Here is a 27,278-nt window from a genome sequence, read left to right as displayed (position 1 = left end):
TGAAATAGTTGACGCCCTTAAAATTGTTCCAGAAAATGAAGTATTTCTCCTAGAACATTATTGCAATTACACCTGTTTTGTTATAGACACGTTTATTTCCTTTGTGTGTATTGTCACTGATCTTTTCTACAGAAATGTTCAATGGAGAATCAAAACTGGACCTTGACCAGATTATTACCTGACCCTACTTCTAAACCCTTTTCTGATCTGCCTACATACTTCTTGTTGACCGCAGAATGGTTTGGCTTCTCACTTGACTGTCCTTCCGGGACGTGTACTGCTGCTAGATATTGACCTTGGCTTCTCCAGCTTAGATGTTCACCTGCCTGACTTCTGTGTGTGGCCCGGCTCTCTTCTTGACATTCAGCTGTAATCTGGCAACTCACAACTACATTACAATTGGAGACATGGCGCCTTTCTGCAGCAAATAAAATTCCATTTAACCAATGAAACTTTGCTGCCAAAATGCGTTAATCAAAAAAGGTGCAAAAAAAAGCTTTTTTTGTTATGCATCAAATCTATCTGCAAGTAAAATGCACGTCAATTACTTGTGTGATCAAACTCATAATATAATGACCACAGGATCTGTGACGTCTCTGTATCTAGTGGTCACTACTCACCTGGGTGGTCATATGTAGGAATCTCCTCTTTACACCGCTCATCACCCCTCACATATGTCTCTGTAGTATTAATATGGGTCAGATCTTCACCCTGAAACAAATATTGTAAAAGTCACAGACAGATGGAGAAGTCCCATCTATGATCAGCTCTAATCCTGCCATCTCCACCGCTCTCATTACACAAGTATAAAACATATAATACTGGTGGATAAAACAAGACTGAGCACAAGACCCTCACAGCCGTCTACACATCATAGGGGAGATCTCATGACACCTTCTCTCCATCTACCTGATGATCCTGAGGAACATTGGGGTCTTCTTGTTTACAGTCCTGTGGAAGAAGAGGACGGGGACATCTCTCTGGTGTTGTCCTCTTACTGGATAGATCTGGAGGAAACACATACAGGGACTGAATTCATTCTTTACATACAGATAATTATAGGCCGTGTGTATTTAGTCCTATTACCTGGTGATGTGAGGGACTGGGGAACCTCCATCATGAAGTCCTTGTACAGATATTTGTGTTCTTCTAAATATTCCCACTCCTCCATGGAGAAATAGACAGCGACATCCTGACATCTTATAGGAACCTGACACATACAATGATACCGTCATCCCCCCGATCCCTCCATAGCGTTACTGTATAATGTCCCAGCATTCCCAGCAGTTTCACCTCTCCAGTCAGCAGCTCAATCATCTTGTAGGTGAGTTCTAGGATCTTCTGGTCTTTGATGTCCTCATGTATCAGGGGGTGAGGTGGAGGCCCCGTGATTGGGCTCAGGGGTCTTCCCCATCCCTCAGACACAGGGTTCTGACACCGCTCACTAGAGGTCTTCTTCACTACTATGTAATCCTGGTTATGGAGAGACACATTAATAAATCTCCCTCCAGACATTTCCAGAGTCCTCACCTCTCCAGTTCTGTCCATCTGTTATTCCCATAGATAAGAATGATGTAATGTGACGTCATCAGAATCTCTCACCTCTCCAGTAAGCCGGAAGAGGATCTCTAGGGTGAGGTGGAATATCCTCTCCGCCATCTTGTCTCTGTCCATATCAACCTTTGACAGGAAACTTCTCTTATATAGAAGATCTTCACTGAGAGGATCCGATATTGTAGAGACCTGAATGAGAAGAAGATGAGAAGATGTAACGTCATCAATAATTCTATGTAATAATACAATCACTGATTCCGGTATAAAGCAGTAATCTGTGGATATGATCCTGGATGATGCCAGAAGAAGAAGTGGATTTTTATGGCGGCCGTTAATGAGCTTCGCTTTGAGGACAGGAGGAGGTTTGGCCTGAACGCTGCACTCGTGGTGTGAACACGGACATAGTAGATTATTTAGGGATATTTTCTTGTCCTGCCCTAAACTTGCTTATTCAAGTGAATAGGTCCACGAAAAAGAACAGCCTGTCCACGGATGATAGCTGTGTGTTAAAGAGTTTATCCAGGACTATATTATTTTTATAACTATGGGCAGAAGAAGTAAAAGGCAGATAGTTCCTAACTGCCTGCCTGCCCTGCCTCAATGTCTGCGGGAACAGAGCGGTCACGGACTGCTCCTGCCAGTGACTCTGCGGCTTCTAATGAGTCACGTAGACGGAGCAGCGGCTTCTCTTTGGCTCTGCTTTCTTGATGGGACGTGACTGACGACATCACACTGATTGTCAGCTGCCTCCCTGCTGCCTCCCTGCGAGCAGCCAGCGGTCAATCAGAGGGATGATTTATTTCACCATGCAAAAAAAACAGACACAAAATAGACGCATAGTGTGAATAACGGCAAATTCTGAGAGACAATAATGGGGAATCTCCACATACCTCCACCTGCAGACAGGGCCGCCATCAGGGCATCACTGCCCTTACTGCTGTTTGGGGCCCCGTGAGCAGCAGTACAGAGAGGGGCCGGGTCTAGTCAGGGCCCCCCTCTTGTGCGTCTGCTCACGGCGCTCCATGCACGGCACTCCATGCTGTAATAAAGTGCCGAGCACTGGGGCGCACACCGCCTTAGATGGCGCACATATTGGCACCGAGTTCCTTACTGAAGCTGCGCCGCTGCAGCAGCTCCTTCATACTTCAGGAGTCAGGAGCACCCGTGGCGGCGTGCACCTCCTCATCGCAACAGGAGCGCCAGGATGCTGCAGGGATCGTATGTGGGGTAAGTATGACAATTTAATTTTTTTTAAAAAAATTAAATGGAGTGGGGGGAGGATGAGCTGCACATGATGGGGAATTGGGAGTGGAGGGAGGATGAGCTGCACATGGTGGGGAATTTGGAGTGGGAGGAGGATGAGCTGCACATGGGGAATTGACAGTGGGGGAGGATGAGCTGCACATGGGAATTAGCAGTTGGGGGAGGATGAGCTGCACATCATGGGGAATTTGGAGTGGGAGGAGGATGAACTGCACATGGGGAATTGGCAGTGGGGAAGGATGAGCTGCACATGGGGAATTAGCAGTGGGGGAGGATGAGCTGCACGTGATGGGAAATTGGGAGGGGGGAGAGGATGAGCTGCACATGATGTGGAATTTGGAGTGGGAGGAGGATGAGCTGCACATGGGGAATTGGCAGTGGGGGAGGATGAGCTGCACATCGGGAATTATCAGTGGGGGATGATGAGCTGCACGTGATGGGGAATTGGGAGTGGGGAGAGGATGAGCTGCACATGATGGGGAATTTGGAGTGGGAGGAGGATGAGCTGCATATGGGGAATTGGCAGTGGGGGAGGATGAGCTGCACATGGGGAATTAGCAGTGGGGGAGGATGAGCTGCACATGGGGAATTGGCAGTGGGGGAGGATGAGCTGCACATGGGGAATTATCAGTGGGGGAGGATGAGCTGCACATGGGGAGTTGGCAGTGGGGGAGGATTAGCTGCACATGGGGAATTAGCAGTGGGGGGAGGATGAGCTGCACATGATGGGGAATTGGCAGTGGGGGAGGATGAGCTGCACGTGATGGGGAATTGCCAGTGGGGGGTGGATGAGCTGCACATAATGATGAGTTGGGAGTGGGGGGAATGTTGGGTGTGGTGAGGAGGATGAACTGCACATGGGGAATTGGCAGTGGGGGGAGGATGAGCTGCACATGATGGGGAATTGGCAGTGGGGGAGGATGAGCTGCACGTGATGGGGAATTGCCAGTGGGGGGTGGATGAGCTGCACATAATGATGAGTTGGGAGTGGGGGGAATGTTGGGTGTGGTGAGGAGGATGAACTGCACATGGGGAATTGGCAGTGGGGGGAGGATGAGCTGCACGTGATGGGGAATTGGCAGTGGGGGAGGATGAGCTGCACGTGATGGGGAATTGCCAGTGGGGGGTGGATGAGCTGCACATAATGATGAGTTGGAAGTGGGGGGAATGTTGGGAGTGGTGAGGAGAATGAACTGCACATGGGGAATTGGCAGTGGGGGGTGTGAGCTGCACATGGGGAATTGGGAGTGGAGGGGTGAGCTGCACATGGAGGATTGAGAGTGGGGGGAGGATGAGCGCATGGTGGATTGGGAGTGGTGGGTGGGAAGAGCGAACGGTGAATTAGGGGTGGGGAGAGCAAATGGTGGATTGAAAAGTGGGAGTGGGGAAAGCACATGATGAATTGGGAGTGGGGTGGGGAAAGCAAATGGTGAATGGGGGATGAGGGAGCGTAAATGATGAATAGAGGGTGGGGGTGGGGAGAGCAGGAAATAATGAATTGGGGCAGAGGGTCATGTAAATATAATGAATCGGGGGAGCAGGAGGTACAGAGTGGGGGGCATTGCGGATGCAGGAGTGTGACTGGTAATAAATTCTGGGAAAGAGTACAGGCTCTAATTAATTTACATATTTATTAGGTGGGGAAAGTGGCTATTTACAGTTATTTGGGGCGCAGGGATGGATTACAATTATATTTGGAATGGTGGGTTGCATAATGACTAATTATATATTAATGGTGGGTGCACATCTGTATTCAGCTGTGTAATGTAGAAGTTGGGGAATATGCTCTACATAACTGTGTTATTTTATTCAAAGACAAGTCCTGGCTGGAAGAAGTGATGGTGGTCTGTGCTGGATGAAGGAGAAAAGTGAAGATGAAGGACTTCAACTAGAGACGTCACTGGTGAGTCAGTGTATTACATGTACAATGACACTATATACTATGTACAGGGCTCCTGTGTATAATGTCACTGGTGATCACTGTATTACCTGTACACTGACACTATATACAGAGCTCCAGTGTATAATGTCACTGATGATCACTATATTACCTGTACACTTACATTATACACTGTATACCATGTACAGAGCTCCGGTGTATAATGGCACTTATGGTAATATTAGTATTATGGTTTTTTATTAATGATCAGTATTGTAATAAGGTGACAATGTGGTGGTAACATGTGGTCTGGTCATGGTGTGGCATTTTTTGTCCCTTCTGTTTGGTATTATTCGGTCACTATGTGGTGGTAATATGTGGTCTGGTCATGGTGCAGCGGTATTCCTTGTATGTGGTATTATTCGGTCACTATGTGGTGGTAATATGTGGTCCGGTCATGGTGTGGTGGTATTTGATCCTTGTATGTGGTATTATTGGTCATTTTAAAAAATGTGTATGACACATTCCCTTAAAGAAAAATAAATAAAAATATACCTAAAAAGAGTATTGGGTACTTTAAGAAAATTTTAATAGGTTAGAATAGAGTAGGGCCCGGCCAGAAGAGTCTAACTTATCGTGGTGGTGGTTTTAAAAATCTTTTGGCCAAAACAAAAGCTGCTGGCTATGTACAGTGGGGAAAAAAGACTATTTAGTCAGCCACCAATTGTGCAAGTTCTCCCACTTAAAAATATGAGAGAGGCCTGTAATTCACATCACAGTTAGATCTCAACTATGAGAGACAAATTGAGAAAACAAATCCTAAAAATCACATTCTCTGATTTGGAAAGAATTTTTTTTTTCAAATTTTGGTGGAAAATAAGTATTCGGTCAATTACAAACAAGCAAGATTTCTGTCTCTCACAGACCTGTAACTTCTTCTTTAAGAGGCTCCTCTGTCCTCCACTCATTACCTGTAGTACTGGCACCTGTTTGAACTTGTTATCAGTATAAAAGACACCAGTCCGCAACCTCAAACAGTCACACTCCAAACTCCACTATGGTGAAGACCAAAGCAGCTTGGTGTAAAGAAATCAACTGTGGGAGCAATAATTAGAAAATGGAAGACATACAAGAACCACTGATAATCTCCCACGATCTGGGGCTCCACACAAGATCTCACCTCGTGGGATCAAAATGATCTCAAGAACGGTGAGCAAAAATCCCAGAACCACACAGGGGGAGGCCTAGTGAATAACCTGCAGAGAGCTACGACCAACGTTACACAGGCTACCATCAGTAACACACTACGCCGCCAGGAACTCAGATCCTGCAGTGTCAGACGGTTCCCCCTGCTTAAGTCGTTACATGTTCTGGCCCGTCTGAAGTTTGCTAGAGAGCATTTGGATGATCCAGAAGAGTATTGGGAGAATGTTATATGGTCAGATGAAACCAAAGTTGAACTGTTTGGTTAGAAACACAACTCGTCGTGCTTGGAGGAGAAAGAATGCTGAGTTGCATCCAAAGAACACCATACCTACTGTGAAGCATGGGGGTGGCAACATCATGCTTTGGGGCTGTTTCTCTGCCAAGGGACCAGGACGACTGAGCCGTGTACATGAAAGAATGGATGGGGCCATGTATCGTGAGATTTTGAGTGCAAACCTCCTTCCATCAGCAAGGGCAATGAAGATGAAACGTGGCTGGGTCTTTCAGCATGACAATGATCCCACCGCCAGGGCAACAAAGGAGTGGCTTCGTAAGAAGAATTTCAAGGTCCTGGAGTGGCCTAGCCAGTCTCCAGATCTAAACCCTGTAGAAAACCTTTGGAGGGAGTTGAGAGTCCGTGTTGCCCAGCGACAGACCCCAAAACATCATTGCTCTAGAGGAGATCTGCATGGAGGAATGGCCCAACATACCAGCAACAGTGTGTGCCAACCTTGTCAAGACTTACAGAAAACGTTTCACCTCTGTCATTGCCAACAAAGGATAAATAAAGTATTGAGATGAACTTTTGTAATTGACCAAATACTTATTTTCCACCAAAATTTGCAAAAAAATTTCTTTACAAATCAGACAATGTGATTTTCAGGATTTGTTTTCTCATTTTGTCTCTCATAGTCGAGGTCGACCTATGATGTCAATTACAGGTCGACCTCATCTTTGTAAGTGGGAGAACTTGCACAATTGGTGGCTGACTAAATACTTTTTCCCCCATGTTATGTGATCTGGTGATCACTGGGAACTGTTAATGTGTGACTGTTGAGGACGGGGTGCAGAAGTGGAGTTTTTCCAAGAGTAGGCGGTGGGACTGTAGAAGGTTCGAGGGATGGAGGTGGAGCCTGGGCAGAGTCTCAAGGGAGCCTGAAAATTTTGACAGTATGGGGCCCCGAAATTCCTGGTGGCAGCCCTGACTGCAGAGCCGCCACCACATACCTCCACCTGCAGAGCCGCCACCACATACCTCCACCTGCAGAGCCGCCTCCACATACCTCCACATACCTCCACCTGCAGAGCCGCCACCACATACCTTCACCTGCAGAGCCGCCACCACATATATGGCTGTTCTGTGCGCACAGGAGCTGTGATGAGGTCACAGGAGGGGAGGAGTCAGGGGTCACATGATCAGGGGCCTCAGTGGATGCAGGACTCTGCTGTGCTGGTTGTCATGGTGCTGGATGAGCTGAAGTTTATGTGTGGGGTCAGGAGGGGTTTACAGTGTGGATGTAGCAGAGCCGCGTGTACGCGGTGTACGGAGCGGAGCCCTGTGTGTAAGAGGCGTACGGAGCGGAGCCGCACGTGTACGAGGCGTACGGAGCGGAGCCGCGCGTGTACGAGGCGTGCGGAGCGCAGCCGCGCGTGTACGAGGCGTGCGGAGCCGCGCGTGTACGAGGCGTACGGAGCCGAGCCGCGCGTGTACGAGGCGTACGGAGCCGAGCCGCGCGTGTACGAGGCGTACGGAGCCGAGCCGCGCGTGTACGAGGCGTACGGAGCCGAGCCGCGCGTGTACGAGGCGTACGGAGCCGAGCCGCGCGTGTACGAGGCGTACGGAGCCGAGCCGCGCATGTACGAGGCGGACGGAGCGGATCTACGCGTGTACGAGGCGGACGGAGCGAAGTCGCGCGTGTACGAGGCGGACGGAGCGGAGCCGCGCGTGTTAGAGGCAGACGGAGCGGAGCTAAGTTACGTCGCCTCCTTCTTTCTTTCAATTGGAAACAGAGAGATTTTCTTTGAGGTGCTCAAAGAAAGAAAGAGAGCCTCCTCCACTTAATTATATTATTTACTTTACTGGCTTTTATGGTGAGCTGGTTTTACACCAGGAGAGCTTCCTCCATTATATCTAAGGTACACTAAGAGAGCCTCCTCCATTTTATCTGAGGTACACAGGGAGCGCCTACTCCATTTTATCTGAGGTACACCTGGAGAGCCTCCTCCATTTTACCTGAGGTACACCGGGAGGGCCTCTTCCATTTTACCTGAGGTACACCTGGAGAGCCTCCTCCATTTTACCTGAGGTACACCGGGAGAGCCTCTTCCATTTTACCTGAGGTACACCGGGAGAGCCTCTTCCATTTTACCTGAGGTACACCGGGAGAGCCTCTTCCATTTTACCTGAGGTACGCCGGGAGAGCCTCTTCCATTTTACCTGAGGTACGCCGGGAGAGCCTTCTCCATTTTACCTGAGGTACGCCTGGAGAGCCTCCTCCATTTTACCTGAGGTACGCCTGGAGAGCCTCCTCCATTTTACCTGAGGTACGCCTGGAGAGCCTCCGACATTTTACCTGAGGTACGCCTGGAGAGCCTCCAACATTTTACCTGAGGTACGCCTGGAGAGCCTCCGACATTTTACCTGAGGTACGCCTGGAGAGCCTCCAACATTTTACCTGAGGTACACCGGGAGAGCCTCTTCCATTTTACCTCAGGTACACCGGGAGAGCCTCTTCTATTTTACCTGAGGTACACCGGGAGAGCCTCTTCTATTTTACCTGAGGTACACCGGGAGAGCCTCTTCCATTTTACCTGAGGTACACCTGGAGAGCCTCCTCCATTTTACCTGAGGTACACCGGGAGAGCCTCCTCCATTTTACCTGAGGTACGCCTGGAGAGCCTCCTCCATTTTACCTGAGGTACACCTGGAGAGCCTCCTCCATTTTACCTGAGGTACACCGGGAGAGCCTCCTCCATTTTACCTGAGGTACGCCTGGAGAGCCTCCTCCATTTTACCTGAGGTACACTGAAATAGAGCACATCTTCCATTGTACCCGATGAAAACCGAGCATCCTCCATTTTATCTCAGGTAGGCTTTGTAAAAGCTCACAGGTTTTTCAATGTAGGGCCTCATTCAGACGTCAGTGATTTTTCTCATACTTAACAATCCAGTCTTATTTTCCTCAGTGTTTTGGATCAGATTTTCATCAGCGTTTGGTTTTTCAGAGTTGTCATAACGGTAAAAGGTGAACTTTGACACATCATGGGCCTCTTTGGCGCCATTATTTGAATGCCCCTCTTATAAAGCTGTCTGACTGTTATATGTGTCTACATGTGGTTATATCCTTAAGAAGTGTCAACTTCGAAAGGTGTCGATAATAAAACGACAATTAATACAGTTCTGTGTATCCTGATCCTTTCACCAATCTACCAGCAGCGTGGACCATCCATGTTTTTCCTCCATCTACTTTGGTTTGGTCTGACAACCTGTGGATCTGCAGCAGCTGATTACCTACGTCTTGATAACTGTTTTGTGAACACAGCCATACCAGGTTAGCAGAACCCTGTTAAAAATATTTTATTTCATACCGGATAAGTCCCTATCGCACTTTCGCTCCTGAGCTCTTGTACAACTTTTAAACATCAGTGATTTTCTCATATTCCCCAATGTGACGACACAGCATTTGTTCTTGATTAAGCCAGACGTGCTTCTTTGGTGGGTCAAGAAACATAGGCCATTGTTATATGAGCCTTAACGTTGACTCTTGAGTTGACGTTTGTTTCAGCATATTGTCTTGCTATCCTTGGATGACAGGAACGCAGGTCATTGAACAATTGATTTTTGCTAATATGTTGCTACCATTGTATCAGTCCAGGCAACTTGTTTACTTGCAAGCAGGGAAGGACAAACTATGCAGATTGATTAAATACTCAAACAATGAGAGTTGACCACATCTCACCTTCCCCCGGACCTGTGGATGATGGCCTGAAGAATAGTTGTGACCTATTGAAGGGGGGGGGGGGATCTGCCTCTGTTCCCCAGACAGAGAATCTACAGGACGCCAGCTTAAGGGACCACAGTCCTAGCTGGAAGAATTCAGATCTGCTCAATTGACCATCACCTAACCCTCAAAAACGTTTTGAAGAATCCAGGTTGGGACAATCAGGTCACAGCCTTACCAAAACCAGGTCAGATCACCAAAGGCAGCATTTGTGTGCAATGTTGATGCTACACAGCCACTCACATATCTGACAATTCATGGAGGCGGTGTTTTGCACCTGTGCGGCCCCCGCCTTTATCACGGGGTCTGCCGCGTCCGGCTTGTGCTTTGGTGATCTGACCTGGTGTTGGTAAGGCTGTTTTTTTCTTTTTCTGTGATTTTTTTTGACAATCAGGTCACCTGGCCACATACCTCACTGCACTCGGTTAGCTTCCTAAACTTGCCACTACCTCCTCTCTGTGGGTGCCCGCCAAAAGCTGGGTGCTACTGGTTGGGGTAGTAGGCATTGGATGCCCTGAAGTCACAGCTGCTCTAATTCCGGCGCGCCAGCGGAAGGGTGAGACTCTGTCTTTTGCACCATCTTGTGTATTTGCTGGGACTGTCCTATTTATTATTGTCTGTTTGGTGGTTCAATAAAGTATTGCCACACTGTTTTACCCTCACCCTATGCTGTTTCAGTAATATTATGCCCATGGGGAAGGAGTGTGGGAATTCAATGGGATGAGTCCTGGCCGATGCGGTCTATCTAAAGACAGCGGGGCTGTGAACGAGACCACCCACAGACCCTCGTGTCTTCACACTCCCCCCCCCCCCCCCTCAAAAAAAAAGAAGATTTGGCCCAGGACTTTCCCAGTGATTGACAAGTTCCTCCCATAGCGTGAGACTTGGAGCAGTGTTGAGACAAAGATCTAACTATTGTGCCAGAGTCACTGGTATGGTATATGAAGGGAGGTATGTGTCACACTGGTTGCTAGCCTATGTGAACTAGAACCAATAAACTTTCTGCCAGCATTTTATATGCTGGGGGTTAACTCTTAAAAAGCGTGGTTTTATCGGAATGACAGAGATGGGAGGGATGTCATTCCCCATACCTCCACCTCAGGGTGTAGCTGAACAATGTTTAAATGTTCAGTCCTGTTTTTTTTTCTCTGTTGTGAGTTTGGAGTGGCAAAGACTCCAGACTGGAAGACCACAGCTCAGAGAGGAGCTGAATGCTGGGACTACAACCTGTGTGGCTAATCCCACACTGCTATGGACTGTGCTTTCGTTTATCTTTTGTTTTGTTGTTTTGCCAGTAAGGCTGTGTTTAGTTTTGCTGGAGCTGCGGAGATTTATGGCACTAAATAAAGGCTGCAGAGAAAACACGGTTCCTGAGTCTACTTCCGGAAACGACCAAGTGAGGCGTCTTATCTTACCACAGCTGGTGGAGAATGCGGGCAAGATTCCAGGAACACGTGTACCTGCTACAGAGACCGGTGGATTTCTTGGGTGAAGGCTGCCAGCCAGCAGGAGACATCCGGCACCATGGAAGAGCTAATTAAGCACCTGGTGCAGAGCCAGCAGACCATGCAGTAGCAGCAGTTGCAGAGCATGCAGCAGAGAATGCAACAGCAGCACCGTGAGCAGCTACAGCAGCAACAAGAGACCACTTAGCTGCTGATACAACAAGTTCAGCTCCAGAAACAGCAGCAACAGGATCAGCATCACCAATAACAGCAGATCGAGTTACTTTTAGAGGTGATCCGTGGCAAGGCGACGGCTTCCGTCAAGTCCAAGTGATGATGCATACATCAGGAAGACGGTAAGGAAAGCGTTACAGAAGATGACCCCGGGGCATGATATTGAGATGTTCCTGACTGTTTTTGAGAGGGTAGCGGAACGGGAGAAATTGCCGCTGGAGCAGTGGGTGGAGGTTCTGGCTCCATATTTGACTGGGGACCCGCAGAAGGCTTATTACAATTTGACATTACAGGACGCAAAGGAATATGCCAAATTAAAAACCAAAATATTGGCACGCTCAGGAGTGACTATGTCTGTCAGAGCACAAAGGGTCCACCACTGGGCGTATGCTGGCGACAGACCTCCACGCTCACAAATGTTTGACTTGTTACATCTTGTCCAGAAATGGCTGCAGCCAGAGTCTTCCTCTCCTGCCCAGATGGTTGAGCGTGTGGTAATGGACAGGTTCATCCATTCCCTACCAAGGCCGGTGCAGACCTGGGTTGCCCAGGGCGACCGTCGGAATGCAGACGACCTCATAGGTCTGGTAGAGAGATTCCAAGTGGTTGAAAAATCCCTGGGGATACCCGAGATAGCCAGCTCCCCTTACTGGAGTGCCCAAAAGGGAGTGGGTTCACCACGGAAGGGGTTAAGAGCCACAACTGGAAGGAATTCCACTTCCACTGAAGGGGCTGCAAGGTCTGTTGTGAAGGATGTGACCTGTTGGCGATGTCGCAATCCGGGACACGTAGCCACCCAGTGTCATACGTCTGCTGAGCCAATGGACTGCAGTCTAGGGAGACGATGTTCATACTATGCTTACCCAGCCTGCAGTGTGGACTGTCAACCCGGCGAGGGGCCGCAGGTGTGTGCCGTGTCCGTTAAAGGAGTGATGAACCTAGTGACCTCGATCAGTGCCACCCTTTACCACCAGCTGATCCCCGCCAGATCTTTGGGCATCCGCTCCATACATGGGGATGCCAAGAACTACCCGGGGGCCAGAGTGACAGTCGAAACAGACTGTGGCGCCCAATCCCACGAGGTCGGGTTGGTCAAGGACCTGATACATTCCGTCATATTGGGGCACGATTTTCCCTTGTTCTGGGATTTGTGGGGGAAGGGATCCAGACTCCATCACGGAGACAAAAGCCAGGACCCTAGAAATACCTCGGTCGACATTGGAAGTGGATCGGTTTCCACTGTGTGTCCTTGTCGGTGAGGACGAGACTGTGACTGAGGAGGCCGACCTCCCTGAGTTAGAGGTGCCCGGAGAGAACTTTGGGGCAGCTCAAGTTCGGGACTTGACCTTGAAAGGGGCGTGGGACAATGTTACGGTTTGTAATGGTGTTGCTCAAGAGTCGGGGGCGGTACCCACACTTTGCAATTCAGGGGGTACCAGGTAACCAAACAAAGGTGAAGAGGTAGTGGAACAGCTGTTAGTTCCTGGGCCATACCGTCGGAGGGTATTAGATATGGCCCACTCACATATTCTAGGGGGGGACACCTAGGGGTTGAAAAAACTCAGGAGCGAATAGTGAGGAGGTTTTATTGGCCAGGATGCTACCGGGAGATCTTAAACTATTGTAGGTCCTGCCCCACCTGCCAGATAACCGAGTCCACCTCCCAAGTCCGTAGTCCCTTAGTTCCACTACCTGTGATAGAAGTTCTCTTTGAGAAGATTGCCATGTACCTCGTGGGTCCCTTAATTAAATCGGCCCAGGGCCATCAATACATCTTGGTCGTCATGGACTATGCAACCCGGTACCCCGAAGGGGTACCCTTAAGGAACTTAGCTCGGGAACTTGTCAACATCTTTGCTAGGACCGGCCTGCTGAAGGAAATCCTGACGGACCAAGGAACCCCATTCATGAGCAAGGTGATGAAGGAGCTGTGCAAAGTGCTTTAGATTACACAGCTGCGAACCTGCGTTTGCCATCTGCAAACTGATGGCCTGGTGGAGCGCTTCAATAAGACCCTGAAAGCGATGCTCAAAAAGGTCATTGAGAAGGATGGTTGAGACTGGGACTACTTGCTTCCGTTTCTACTTTTCTCCGTCAGAGAAGTTCCCCAAGCCTTCACTGGCTTCTCTCCATTCGAGCTTCTATATGGCCGGCATCCAAGGGGTCTCCTAGACATCTCCAAGGAAACCTGGGAGGCCGAGATCACGCCCCACCGGAGATAACATCTGCGTGACAGCATGGAAAATCAGGGATGTTCGTGGGCAGAGCCGATTTTTTTGGCGCAAACAAGTCGGAACCCCGAATACGAACCCGAATTTCACATGCTGAACAAATTGGCTCAAGACTAACCATGACCTTGTCCTTCTTTTTTTCCTGCAGTAGACAAGTCTGCTTTTTTGCGCTCAAGTCCTAAGAATGACTGAACCCTCTGTGGTTCCAGTTTTGATTTTTATAGGTTTAGCAGTCATCCCAGCCTGGTCAGAATGGTTCTGATTGTTATCAGTTGACAACTGCAGTGCTCTATTGACCTGCCTACCACTAGAATATCGTCCAAGTAGAGGATTTATTAGGGTATTCTGCTACCGGAGATGCACTGCGACTTCTATATAATTTTTGTAAATACCCTCAGAGCCATAGATAGGCCAAAGGGTAGCGCTCTGTACTAGAAGTGCCCGACTTGTTCGTTTATATACAAGGCCACCCTCAAGAATTTCTGTTCTTCCATATAGATTGGGATGTGTTCATAGGCATCCTTCACATCTAGCAATCTCATATAAAACACTCTGGAAATAGCATTTTATGGTCTCCATTTTGAAGGGCCAGTAGACTAGAAATTTGTTCACCCCTTTCTTTCAAGTTCACTATGGTCCTGAAGGTGCCATCTGTTTTTTTTTTTATTAGGAATAGGGGGAATAGAATCCCTTCCCCTGCTCCTGCACTGGCACCTCTGGGAAATTCTCTTATCTCCTGCCTAGTCCAGTATATCATCTAGTACCCGTCCAAAGAGAAATTCTCCTTCGCATGGAATTGGGCATAGCTTGACCTTGGACTGAACATCTCCCGGCCAGCTCTTGAGCCATAGTGCTCTAAGTGCAGCTTTTTATAGGTTTGCCGATCTGTTTGCAAACATCACTGAGTCTGTCGAGGCGTTTGCGAGGAAAGTAGCTGCTCCTTGAATTATATCCTTAGGGACGTTGTTCTTAATCTTATCCTCTAACTGCTGTAACCAAATCATCATGGATCTGGCCATGCAGGTTGCCCAAACTGCTGGTTTTATTGCCCCTTCTGAAGACTTCCATATCTGCTTCAGATACACATCCACTTTTTTATCAAGAGGATCTTCAAAGGGCAGGGTAGATCTTTTGGTTGACTTGGCCACCGCCATGTCTATTTTAGGGGTTTTGTCCCACATGGCTGCTTCTTCCTCATCAAACAGACACCTCCTTTTGGATGACGACGGCAGTGGATCCTTTTTCTCAGGCTTCCTTCATTCCCTATTAATGAGCATTTAAATTCTTTCACTAACCGGAAATATGCAATTTTTCTTTTATACCAAACCCCCGAAACATAATGTCCTGGACTGTTCTTGGGGTTTTAGTATCTGACATGCCCATAGTAGTTCTTTACCAACTTATCTGTGTCTTCTGTAGGAAAACACGGCCTCCCCCCTGTATCACTATCAGAGGATGAGGAAGAAGAGGAGTCCGATTCGTCTCTATCCTCAGATATTACAGACTCTTCTGAATCAGCGGCCTGCTGTTTGGGTCTTTTCTCCCTTTTACCACTTTCCTGCTGAATCAGTGAATTAATGGAGTCTGTAACTTCTATCCTAATTATGGATTTTAAATCCATGGCAAAGTTGGGGGTTTCTTCAGAGGTGGTCTTCAGAATACAAGAATCTCTTCATATATGTGCTGGGTAAGTTATCGCCGCACATTCTTTATCTTTTAGCTTGGCGCTACACCTCTTAGGCCCCTCCTAGCAAAGAACACAGAGAGAAAAGGACCTATTCAACATGATGAACATATACGAAGATCACACCACTCTGCCGTTCAGTCTAGGGTACCGGAGATGGAGGCTGGATCAGTTCACATGACCGTTCTCCCCTGGACGTGGTCAACTCACAAACTGCCTTGTTCTTCTGGTTAATCTGTCACTTGTACAGCTGTCACTGCTGCGTCTCTGACGATAACGCAGCTGCCGTGGTGGCTGTGGCTGCTGCTACGCCTCCAGCATATCCATGGCATCAAGAGGAAATCTAGCGTAGTATAGTTACCCATCATATGAAGGTGACCTTGTCGCGGTTGATGGGCACACATAAATTGGCCAAATTATGCGCAAAGAACCTTCATTTTTCAAAGTGACATTAGTCTAGATACTATATTTCTTATATATTCATGTATGGAGTGCCGAAGTTTTCTGCTATTTAGATTATGTTTTTCTTCAGAGCACCCGAATAGACCAGTGAGCGACCCCTTTCTTTTCTATTAATCAATTTTGGGATCCCGCTCCTGGAGCATTGCAGCAGGTACGTGTTCACACTATTAGAAGTTTGATAGCCTTTTTTCTGACCATGTGTCCCTCCCATTCAGTCACAGGTGGTTTTAACTAGCTCTACCAGCCCATACATTGTAGGTTAAAAGCCCAGCAGAGACATATTGTCCATGCAGGCTTGCAGCCCAAGAGTGGCATATCCAGTGGTAGCGTAGTATAGTTACCCATCATACGAAGGTGACCTTGTCACGGTTGATGGGCACACATAAATTGGCCAAATTATGCGCAAAGAACCTTCATTTTTCAAAGTGACATTAGTCTAGATACTGTATTTCTTATATATTCATGTATGGAGTGCCGAAGTTTTCTGCTATCAAGAGGAAAGCTGCCGGCCTCCACCATCTGGTGGTCAACCGTCCACTATATACCGGAGGGACGCCACAGCTCCAGCGTCTGCTGCCGACCTCCCCCCAGAAATCTCGCATTATTTCCGGGTCAGACTTTTCCTTCCAGCGAGCGGTGTGAAGGGAGCATACCGGCGAGCCCTGTTCATAAACAGCCCCTGCATTTTACTGCCGCATTGCTTTCTGGCACACTTCCTCAGCAGGGCGCGCTAGATATCCCACTAGTGCGCCTCGCGCTTGCGCAGATCTTGGTTGCCATAACTCCAGCGCACTCAACACGGGGTACGCCAACCACGTTCAACAAAGTGGTCATGCAACTACACACCCCAACGTCCTGGCCAGCGGTAGTGTCTCCAGATCTGTCAGCATCCCAGATCCTTGCAGACACCAACCAGACTTGGGTAAGTTCAATTGTACCGTTACTTTACTCTCTAGGTTCCTTCAAGGACCGGAAACCATATTGATGAAAAGGAGAGGTACCACCCTTTTGTTCAGTAGGTTTCCTGTCCTTGATTAGTGGATACCCTCTCTCTCAGGTGGTGCTGTCATGGGAGAAGGGGAAAAACAAGACTGACCACAAGACCATCACAGCCGTCTACACATCATAGGGGAGATCTCATGACACCTTCTCTCCATCTACCTGATGATCCTGAGGAACATTGGGGTCTCCTTGTTTACAGTCCTGTGGAAGAAGAGGATGGGGACATCTCTCTGGTGTTGTCCTCTTACTGGATAGATCTGGAGGAAACACATACAGGGACTGAATTCATTCTTTACATACAGATAATTATAGGCCGTGTGGTTTTAGCCCTGTCTATTACCTGGTGATGTGAGGGGCTGGGGAACCTCCATCATGATGTCCTTGTACAGATCTTTGTGTCCTTCTAAATACTCCCACTCCTCCATGGAGAAATAGACAGCGACATCCTGACATCTTATAGGAACCTGACACATACAATGATACCGTCATCCCCCCGATCCCTCCATAGCGTTACTGTATAATGTCCCAGCATTCCCAGCAGTGTCACCTCTCCAGTCAGCAGCTCAATCATCTTGTAGGTGAGTTCTAGGATCTTCTGGTCATTGATGTCCTCATGTATCAGGGGGTGAGGTGGAGGCCCCGTGATTGGGCTCAGGGGTCTTCCCCATCCCTCAGCCACAGGGTCCTGACAGCGCCCACTAGAGGTCTTCTTCACTACTGTGTAATCCTGGTTATGGAGAGACACATTAATAAATATGACTACAGACATTTCCAGAGTCCTCACCTCTCCAGTTCTGTCCATCTGTTATTCCCATAGATAAGAATGATGTAATGTGACGTCATCAGAATCTCTCACCTCTCCAGTAAGCCGGAAGAGGATCTCTAGGGTGAGGTGGAATATCCTCTCCGCCATCTTCTTCTTCTCCTTCTCCATCCACTAAGGTGTAAGGTAAATTTTCTAGAAGATGGAAGATAATGATGAGAACGACTGAATCTACAGGATCCTAAATGGAAGGAAGATGGCTGCTCTGTGCGCACAGGAGCTGTGATGCGGTCACAGGAGGGGAGGAGTCAGGGGTCACATGATCAGGGGCCTCAGTGGATGCAGGACTCTGCTGTGCTGGTTGTCATGGTGCTGGATGAGCTGAAGTTTATGTGTGGGGTCAGGAGGGGTTTACAGTGTGGATGTAGCAGAGCCGCGCGTGTACGAGGTGTACGGAGCAGAGCCGCGTGTGTACGAGGTGTACGGAGCGGAGCCACGTGTGTACGAGGTGTACGGAGCGGAGCCGCGTGTGTACGAGGTGTACGGAGCAGAGCCGCGTGTGTACGAGGCGTACAGAGCAGAGCCGCGTGTGTGCGAGGTGTACGGAGCAGAGCCGTGTGTGTACGAGGTGTACGGAGCAGAGCCGTGTGTGTACGAGGTGTACGGAGCAGAGCCGCGTGTGTACGAGGTGTAGGGAGCAGAGCCGTGTGTGTACGAGGTGTACGGAGCAGAGCCGCGTGTGTACGAGGTGTACGTAGCAGAGCCGCGTGTGTGCGAGGTGTACGGAGCAGAGCCGCGTGTGTGCGAGGTGTACGGAGCAGAGCCGTGTGTGTACGAGGTGTACGGAGCAGAGCCGTGTGTGTACGAGGTGTACAGAGCAGAGCCGCGTGTGTGCGAGGTGTACGGAGCAGAGCCGTGTGTGTACGAGGTGTACGGAGCAGAGCCGTGTGTGTACGAGGTGTACGGAGCAGAGCCGCGTGTGTACGAGGTGTAGGGAGCAGAGCCGTGTGTGTACGAGGTGTACAGAGCAGAGCCGCGTGTGTACGAGGTGTACGTAGCAGAGCCGCGTGTGTACGAGGTGTAGGGAGCAGAGCCGCGTGTGTACGAGGTGTACGGAGCGGAGCCGAGTGTGTACGAGGTGTACGGAGTGGAGCCGCGCGTGTACGAGGTGTACGGAGCAGAGCCGCGTGTGTACGAGGTGTACGGAGCAGAGCCGCGTGTGTACGAGGTGTACGGAGCAGAGCCGCGTGTGTACGAGGTGTACGGAGCGGAACCGCACGTGTACGAGGTGTACGGAGCGGAGCCACGTGTGTACGAGGTGTACGTAGCGGAGCCGCGCGTGTACGAGGCGTACGGAGCAAAGCCGCATGTGTGCGAGGCGTACGGAGCGGAGCCGCGTGTGTGCGAGGCGTACGGAGCGGAGCCGCGTGTGTACGAGGTGTACGGAGCGGAACCGCACGTGTACGAGGTGTACGGAGCAGAGCCGTGTGTGTACGAGGTGTACGGAGCAGAGTCGCGTGTTTACGAGGTGTACGTAGCGGAGCCGCGCGTGTACGAGCCGTACGGAGCAGAGCCGCGCGTGTACGAGGCGTACGGAGCAAAGCCGCGTGTGTGCGAGGCGTACGAAGCGGAGCCGCGTGTGTGCGAGGCGTACGGAGCGGAGCCACGTGTGTACGAGGTGTACGGAGCGGAGCCACGTGTGTACGAGGTGTACGGAGCGGGGCCACGTGTGTACGAGGTGTACGGAGCAGAGCCGCGTGTGTACGAGGCGTACGGAGCAAAGCCGCGTGTGTACGAGGTGTACGGAGCAGAGCCATGTGTGTACGAGGTGTAAGGAGCAGAGCCGCGCGTGTACGAGCCGTACGGAGCAGAGCCGCGCGTGTACGAGCTGTACGGAGCGGAGCCGCGCGTGTACGAGGTGTACGGAGCGGAGCCGCGCGTGTACGAGGCGTACGGAGCGGAGCCGCGTGTGTGCGAGGCGTACGGAGCGGAGCCGCGTGTGTACGAGGCGTACGGAGCGGGGCCACGTGTGTACGAGGTGTACGGAGCAGAGCCGCGTGTGTACGAGGCGTACGGAGCAAAGCCGCGTGTGTACGAGGCGTACGGAGCGGAGCCGCGTGTGTGCGAGGCGTACAGAGCGGAGCCGCGTGTGTGCGAGGCGTACAGAGCGGAGCCGCGTGTGTGCGAGGCGTACAGAGCGGAGCCGCGTGTGTGCGAGGTGTACGCAGCGGGGCCACGTGTGTACGAGGCGTACGGAGCAGAGCCGCGTGTGTACGAGGCGTACGGAGCAAAGCCGCGTGTGTACGAGGCGTACGAAGCGGAGCCGCGTGTGTGCGAGATGTTCGGAGCAGAGCCGCGTGTGTGCGAGGTGTACGGAGCGGAGCCGCGTGTGTACGAGGTGTGCGGAGCGGAGCCGCGTGTGTGCGAGGTGTACGGAGCGGAGCCGCGTGTGTACGAGGTGTACGGAGCGGGGCCACGTGTGTACGAGGTGTACGGAGAGGAGTATCCCTATTTATCTATCTGCACCCTCTGAATAGAGCGAGTTCTGCGTCACTAAGATGAATGATGATGGGAGTGTATGTGCATGAAGGAAGCTGTCAGTTTCTATGCACCTTCACTTACTTCACTATGGCTGTATACATGTTTGTATGTATTTCAGCCATTAACTCCTTGTTCGGTCTAAGATGATGTAAGGTGGCTTCCGGACACATAGTTGATGGGAGGTATGTATCACAGAGGTGGTTGTCCTAGACCAGGGGTCTCAAACTCAGCTGGGCATATGGGCCGCACATGGAAAAACATTTAATTTGGGGGGCCGCATTATTTGCATGACAAAGTGACATTTTTAGTGATACCATTTTATTTTCTATACACCTTTTGAACTGGTCCTCATCTTGCAGACATGGTCTCCCCTCCAGGTCCCCCATATTGCAGACATGGTCTCCCCTCCAGGTCCGCCATATTGCAGACATGGTCTCCCCTCCAGGTCCCCCATATTGCAGACATGGTCCCCCATCCAGGTCCCCCATCCAGCAGACATGGTCTCCCATCCAGGTCCTCCATATTGCCGACATGGTCCCCCATATTGCCGACATGGTCCCCCATATTGCAGACGTGGCCTTCATATTGCAGACATGGTCCCCCATCCAGGTCCCCCATCCAGCAGACATGGTCTCCCATCCAGGTCCTCCATATTGCAGACATGGTCCCCCATATTGCCGACATGGTCCCCCATCCAGGTCTCCCATATTGCAGACATGGCCTTCATATTGCAGACATGGTCCCCATATTGCAGACATGGTCCCCCATCCAGGTCCCCCATATCGCAGACATGGCCTTCATATTGCAGACATGGTCCCCCATCCAGGTCCCCCCATATTGCAGACATGGTCCCCCATCCAGGTCCCCCATATTGCAGACATGGTCCCCCATATTACAGACATGGTCCCCCATCCTGGTCCTTATGTTGCAGACATGTCCCCCATCCAGGTCCCCATGTTGCAGACATGTCCCCCATCCAGGTGTCCCCCCCATACTGCGCACATGGCCGCCCCCCCCCATACTGCGCACAGGGTCCCCGTCCCCCCATATTGCACTCAGGGTCCCCATCCCCCCATACTGCACTCAGGGTCCCCGCCCCCCCCATACAGCGCTCAGGGTCCCAGCCCACCCCATACAGCGCTCAGGATCCTCGTCCCCCCCCATACTACGCTCAGGGTCCCCGTCCCCCGCCATACAGCGCTCATGGTCCCCGTCCCCCCATACTGCACTCAGGGTCCCCCCCCATACTGCGCTCATGGTCCCCGTCCCCCTATACTGCGCTCAGGGTCCCCGTCCCCCAATACTGCACACGGTGCCCCCCTCCCTATACTGAGCACAGGTCCCCTGTGCTGTATTTGACATGACAGAGAAAAAAATATATATATATTCTCACCTGTCCTCCGTTCCCTCGGCGTCCTTTCTGCACCTGTGGCCCGCAGGCACAGACCCCGTAACAATCGCGGCTTTTTCCAGCAGCCGCCAATATCAGCGCTGTAGTGCAGTGTATTGCCGCGCAGAGACCGGCTCTCTGCACAGCAATACCAGTGCCAGCCACCGACCTATCAGAGGCCAGCAGCTGACATCTGTACATGGCAGTGACGTCACACGTCGCCGCGCTGGGACGCAGAGGTCAGCTGCTGGCCTCTGATAGGCCGGTGGCTGGCACTGATATTGCTGTGCAGATAGACGGTCTCTGCACGGCAATACACTGCACTACAGCACTGATATCAGCGGCTGCTGGAGAGAGCCGCGATCATTACGGGGTCTATGTGCCGCATCGGTTTATGAAGAACCAATAACCCAGCAAGGACATATAAATGGAAACGGTTCCTGTGTTACCTCACCACGCACCCAAGTGAGTAGCATTCCCACAATGGGTGTTAGAAATACGGGCAGAGTTCCCAGGGAACACGTGTGACTGCTACAGAGGTACTGCATGCCCTGGACGAAGGCGGCCATAAGCCAGCAAATAACATCAGATAGCATGGAGAACCTAGTGAAACACCTGGTACAAGCCCAGCTGTAGCAGCAGAACCGACAACAGCTGGCGCAACAGGAGACAAATAAGCTGCTTATGCGACAGAGGTTCGTGGCATGGCTGTAGATTCGACTCCAAGGTCAGCTGATGATGTCTCCATCCAGAAGGCAGTAAGGAGAGCCCTGCAGAAAATGACCAAGGGTGACGACAGAGGCCATTTTTGAAAGATTCGACGAGAGGGAGAAACTCTCACCAGGGCAATGTGCTGATGCCATACTTAACGGGGGAGCTCCAGAAGGCCTACTCTGACTTAGCCTTAAAAGATGCGCTTAGGAGTGACAATGACTGTCAGGGTATAACGTGTCCACCGCTTGGCATATCACTGTGACAAACCCCCTCCCTACCAAATGTTTGATTTGCTGAACCACGTTCAAAAATGGTTGCAGGCAAAGACCTCTACCCCTGTGCAGATGGTAGAGCGAGTGGTAATGTACCGGTTTCTGCACTCCTTTCCGAGGCCAATACAGACTTGGGTTGCCCAGGGGGATCCCCGGAATACGGATGACCTGGTCAGACTGTTCGAAAGATATCACGGGGTCGATGGTTCCTTGGGGACACCCAAAAAGGGGTGGGTCGTCCAAGATCAAAAGGCTCAGGGGAGGTTATACCAAAGGTTCCAGCTGTCAACATATGCTGGAAATATCACGGCCCAGGCCATATAGCACCGCATTGTCCCCTTACTTCCGAGCAGATGGACTGTAGCCTGGGTTGCCACTGTTCATACTATGTGTATCCAGTTTGCAGTGCGATCTTTCCATGCAATAAGGGGCCACAAGCTTGTCCCGTAATGGGGAATGGTCAGCAAGTGACTGGACTGCTAGTCTTAGAAAGTTTGTTGACCCTAGTGAGGGCCACATTTCCTCTCCAGCTGATCCCTGGAAAGAAGGTTGACGTCAATTGCTTTCACGAGGATGCTAAAGGCTATCCAGTGGCCAGAGTGGACATTGGAATGGGCCAAGGTACTGAGTCCCACGAGATTGGCGTGGTCTAGGACTTACTGCACCCCATTATTATAGGCCAGGACTTTTGTTTGTTTTGGGACTTTTGGAGGAGGGCGACAGTGCTCGATTAAGAGACGGGTCACCCCTAAAGAACTGTTACCACACTCAGAGTCTGACGGGTTTCCCTTCTGTGTCCTTGTGGGGGATGACAAGGTAGTGTCCCTTGGGGCCAACATACCTGATGTAGGGGTGACCGGTGAAAATGTTAGGTCCGCCCGTGATAGGGAGCTAATGCTAAAGGAGACATTACATAATGTAACTGTCTTAAACAGTATAGCGCAAGAGCCAGGGGCTGACACCAGGTTTCCCTATTTTATGTTGAGTGGGGAGTTATTGTACAGCGTTATTAAGGTCAGAGAGGAAATAGTGGAGCAATTGTTGGTACCCTGACCATGTAGATGAAGGATGATGGACATGGTCCATTTACATGTCTTGACCATTTGGATGTGGATAAAAGTGGATAAGTGGTTGTGCGGAGGTTCTATTGGCCTGGATATCACCAGGAAATCTTAAAGTATTGCAGGTCCTGTCCCACCTGCCAGATAATCGCCCCTCCTCTCACTTTCGACGTCCCCTCGTACCATTACCCACCATAGAAGTGCCGTTTGAACGAATTGCCATGGACTGGGTCCATCACCTGGTTAAATCTGCTTGTGGGCATCAATACATATTGTTCATCCTTGACTATGCTACGTGGTGCCCTGAAGCAGTTCCACTGAGAAAGTCCTCTGTGGTAAGTAAAGCACACGAGTTGGTACACATTTTTTCCTGGACCGGATTACCGGGGGAGATACTTACCGACCAAGGAAAAGCCTTTATGAGTAAGGTGATGAGGGAACTGTGTAAGGCCCTACAAATTACACAACTGAAGACATCCATGTACCATCCCAGATGGATGGCCTTGTGGAAAGGTTAAATAAAACATTGAAGAGTATGCTTAAGTAGGTCATATAGAAGGACGGTCAAGACTGGGACTGTCTCCTCCCGTATCTGTTGTTTTCTATCCGGGAGGTTCCACAAGCCTCAACCGGATTCTCTCCATTTGAACTTCTATATGGTCGACATGCAATGGGTCTCCTTGATATAGCGAAGGATTCCTGGGAAGCCGAGGTTACGCCCCAATCGGAGCATCATTGAGGATGTCACTAAAATGTAGGAGTTGATTGCGAAGGTGATGCCCGTCATAAAAGGACATTTCCTCCAGGCACAAGGGGCTCAATCTAGGGTCTACAACTGGTCAGCCAGGGTGAGGCAGTTCAGCCCCGGGGACAGAGTCCTTGTACTAATTCCCACAGTGGAGAGTTTTTGGCCAAATGGTAAGACCCCTATGAGGTGGTAGAGAAGCTTGGTGAAGGGAACTACAAAGTCCATCACAGATCTACCTCTCTGTACTCAATATCAACTCCTTACTAACCAGAATACCACAATGTCTGTCTGCTATTTCATCTTTCTTCTCTGCTAGATTCCTAAAACTTAATATGGATAAAACCAAATTCATCATATTTCCACCATCTCACTCAACCCCCCTCCTGACCTATCTATCAAAGTCAATGGCCACCCACTCTCCCCAGTCTCGCTGCCTCTGGGTAGCACTTGACTCTAATCTCTCCTTCAAACCTCATATCCAAGGCCTTTCCACTTCATGCCGACTCCAATTCAAAAATATTTCCCGGATCTGCACATTCCTCAACCATGAATCTGCAAAAACACTAGTGCGTGCCCTCATCATCTCTCTCTTCGACTACTGCAACCTCCTGCTCTGTGGTCTCTCTTCTAACACTCTCGCACCCCTGCAATCTATCCTAAACCCTGCTGCCCAACTAATGCACCTGTCCCCCCGCTATTCTCCTGTCTCTTCCCGCTGCCAATCCCTGCACTGGCTCCCCATTGCCCAGAGACTCAAGTTCAAGACCCTAACCTTGGCATACAAAACCATCCATAGCCTGTCTCCTCTATATATCTATGATCTAGTCTCCCGGTACCTACTTGCATGCAACCTTCGATCCTCACAGGACCACCTTCTCTACTCTGCTCCTTTCTCCTCTTCCCACAATTGCATACAAGATTTCTCCCATGCATCCCCCCTACTCTGGAACTCTCTACTCCAACACGACAGACTCGCGCCTACCGTGGAAACCTTCAAAAGGAACCTGAAGACCGACCTCTTCCGACAAGCCTACAACCTGCAGTAACCATCACTGCATGACCAGCTGTACCCTCACCTACGGTATCCTCACCCCCCCTTCTACACTGTGAGCCCTCACGGGCAGTGTCCTCTCGCCTCCTGTGCCAGTCGGTGACTTGTTTTTGTTTAAACTATTGTGCTTGTTTTCTGCTATGTATACCCCTTTTTCACATGTAAAGCGCCATGGAATTAATGGCGCTATATTAATTAATAATAATAACCAAGAAGACTAAAACTGTACAAAGTGTACATATGTGGCAAGATAGGGAGCCAGTTGAAGCTCCGTGTTTTCTGGACAAGCCTGAAGCAGATGTTGAAAGAGTCATAATAGCAAAGATGCCGTTGAAAGCTCAAAAATAGCAGTGTGGGAGTTGTTGCAGCAGAACAGGGACCTGTTCTTAGATTTGCTATTTTGTACAAAGGTCATAGAGCGTGAGGTTCTGATTTAATCCCATGTGCGGGTGAACTTGAAGCCCTATCTAATTCCTGAGGCCTGGCGAGAGCTATTCTCCAAGGAATCTCTGAGTATTTGAGGAATCAGAGAGGGTGGTGTAGCCCTATTGTCCTGGTTCCAAAACCTGATGGCGAATGGAGGTTTTGTAACGATTATAGGAAGCTGAATTAAGTCCAAGTTCAACGCATATCAGATGCCGTGTGTCAATGACCTGATCGCGAGACGTGGGCTGGCAAAGTATATAACTTTGTGACCCACTACTACTCAGGTAGCGTTAGCCCTCCCTGGGAAAGGTGTACTCGGACTGCGGGCCGGTGGTAGAGGGGGATGCAGTGGTGGCCTTGGCTCAGTCCGTGGCCAGGGCGCACACATTAAAAATATGGGGTAGTGGATGAGTGGTTATTTGTCGGCTACGCCACCTGTGGTTTCTGCTGAGGACCACCAGCGCTGCGCCAGTCCTCTGAGGCCGGTGTTCTAGCAGCTTGGGATGGAATAGCTCCCCGCAGGTGGAGCCAGGCCTCAGGGCAGAGTAGAAGAAGTGCAGTGCAGAGGAATGGTGGGTGCGGTGCCGCGCAGAAATGAGAGAGAAGAGGCGGTGTATGAAGTCATCCAGGTTTTACTCACGGTAGACTTGTTTTCAGCCACAAAGCTTCTCTTTGTTCCTCACGGCGCGCTGCGGCCACCAGGATGGGGTTCAGCTCACTCCGGGTAGCTCGGGTGCACCAGACAAAACCCCTCCACCAGTATGTTCCTCTCACTTGCTGTACTAGAACCGCCTCGTGCCCCTACTAAGTCCCGTACGGGTACCGCAATGTCCGCTGAAGGTGGCTTGTAGCCCCCGGACCGCCTAGGTCCCTTATTGGTGACTGGGGTGTAAACGTGGCATAAGGCTGGGGTCCCTCTGGATAGACGCAGATTAAGGGGATACAGGTGGCGACTCCGCTCCATCCATATTCCCCCTGGGATCCACTTCAGCCTTCGGACTTTTCTGACAGAGACTTGGAGTACAAAGTCAGATAATCGGGGACCGGTACCCCCTCTTGCGGCAGGAGTCTCTCTGGCGGGGCCAGAATAAGGGTAGCAGGTGGCAACTCTGCTCCGTCCACATCCCCTGAGATCCTTTCGCCTGTGGAGCTCTTCTCCTCTGCTCCCCTCCTAGGCCTTCTGGTGTGGACTAAGACATAGGACACAGCCAGCTGTAACTCAACTCTGCCCCAGCCCCCAATCTCAAGGCCTGAGACCGGGAATCACAGCCTCCTGAGGCAGCTGCAGCTTGTACTAACTGTCACCTCCAGGGAACTGCGACAAAAGACCCGGTATTAAAGATGGCATCCA

At 50.4% G+C, this 27,278-nt stretch overlaps 2 protein-coding genes across 4 annotated transcripts in view; one reads left to right on the top strand and one right to left on the bottom strand.

The window, feature by feature from the left end:
• The window catches only part of LOC141201484 (gastrula zinc finger protein XlCGF66.1-like), a 306,294-nt gene that overhangs the window by 97,965 nt on the left and 181,051 nt on the right, over positions 1 to 27,278 (top strand). The window lies entirely within an intron of this gene.
• LOC141201475 (uncharacterized) overlaps positions 1 to 27,278 on the bottom strand; it is a 35,656-nt gene that overhangs the window by 3,281 nt on the left and 5,097 nt on the right. Inside the window, exons 1-5 of one of the 3 annotated variants that reach the window (XM_073663474.1) lie at positions 1,603 to 1,741; positions 1,294 to 1,473; positions 1,087 to 1,210; positions 910 to 1,007; positions 621 to 711 (exon numbers count right to left, since the gene is read on the bottom strand). The exons of 1 other annotated variant lie outside the window; for it this stretch is intronic. In XM_073663474.1, the coding sequence (XP_073519575.1) occupies positions 621 to 711; positions 910 to 1,007; positions 1,087 to 1,210; positions 1,294 to 1,473; positions 1,603 to 1,674 (565 nt within the window). In that variant the 5' untranslated portion in view covers positions 1,675 to 1,741. Of the gene's footprint in view, positions 1 to 620; positions 712 to 909; positions 1,008 to 1,086; positions 1,211 to 1,293; positions 1,474 to 1,602; positions 1,742 to 17,120; positions 17,219 to 17,301; positions 17,422 to 27,278 lie in introns of those variants that run through there. One more of the 3 variants, XM_073663475.1, reaches the window with a different exon arrangement.

The sequence above is a fragment of the Phyllobates terribilis genome, unplaced genomic scaffold (assembly GCF_046119375.1).
Source record: "Phyllobates terribilis strain yellow unplaced genomic scaffold, ASM4611937v1 Scaffold_116__1_contigs__length_5312468, whole genome shotgun sequence".
NCBI classification, from domain to species: domain Eukaryota; kingdom Metazoa; phylum Chordata; class Amphibia; order Anura; family Dendrobatidae; genus Phyllobates; species Phyllobates terribilis.
Note: the sequence above shows the minus strand (reverse complement) of the source record. Positions and strands in the feature narration are given on the sequence as shown.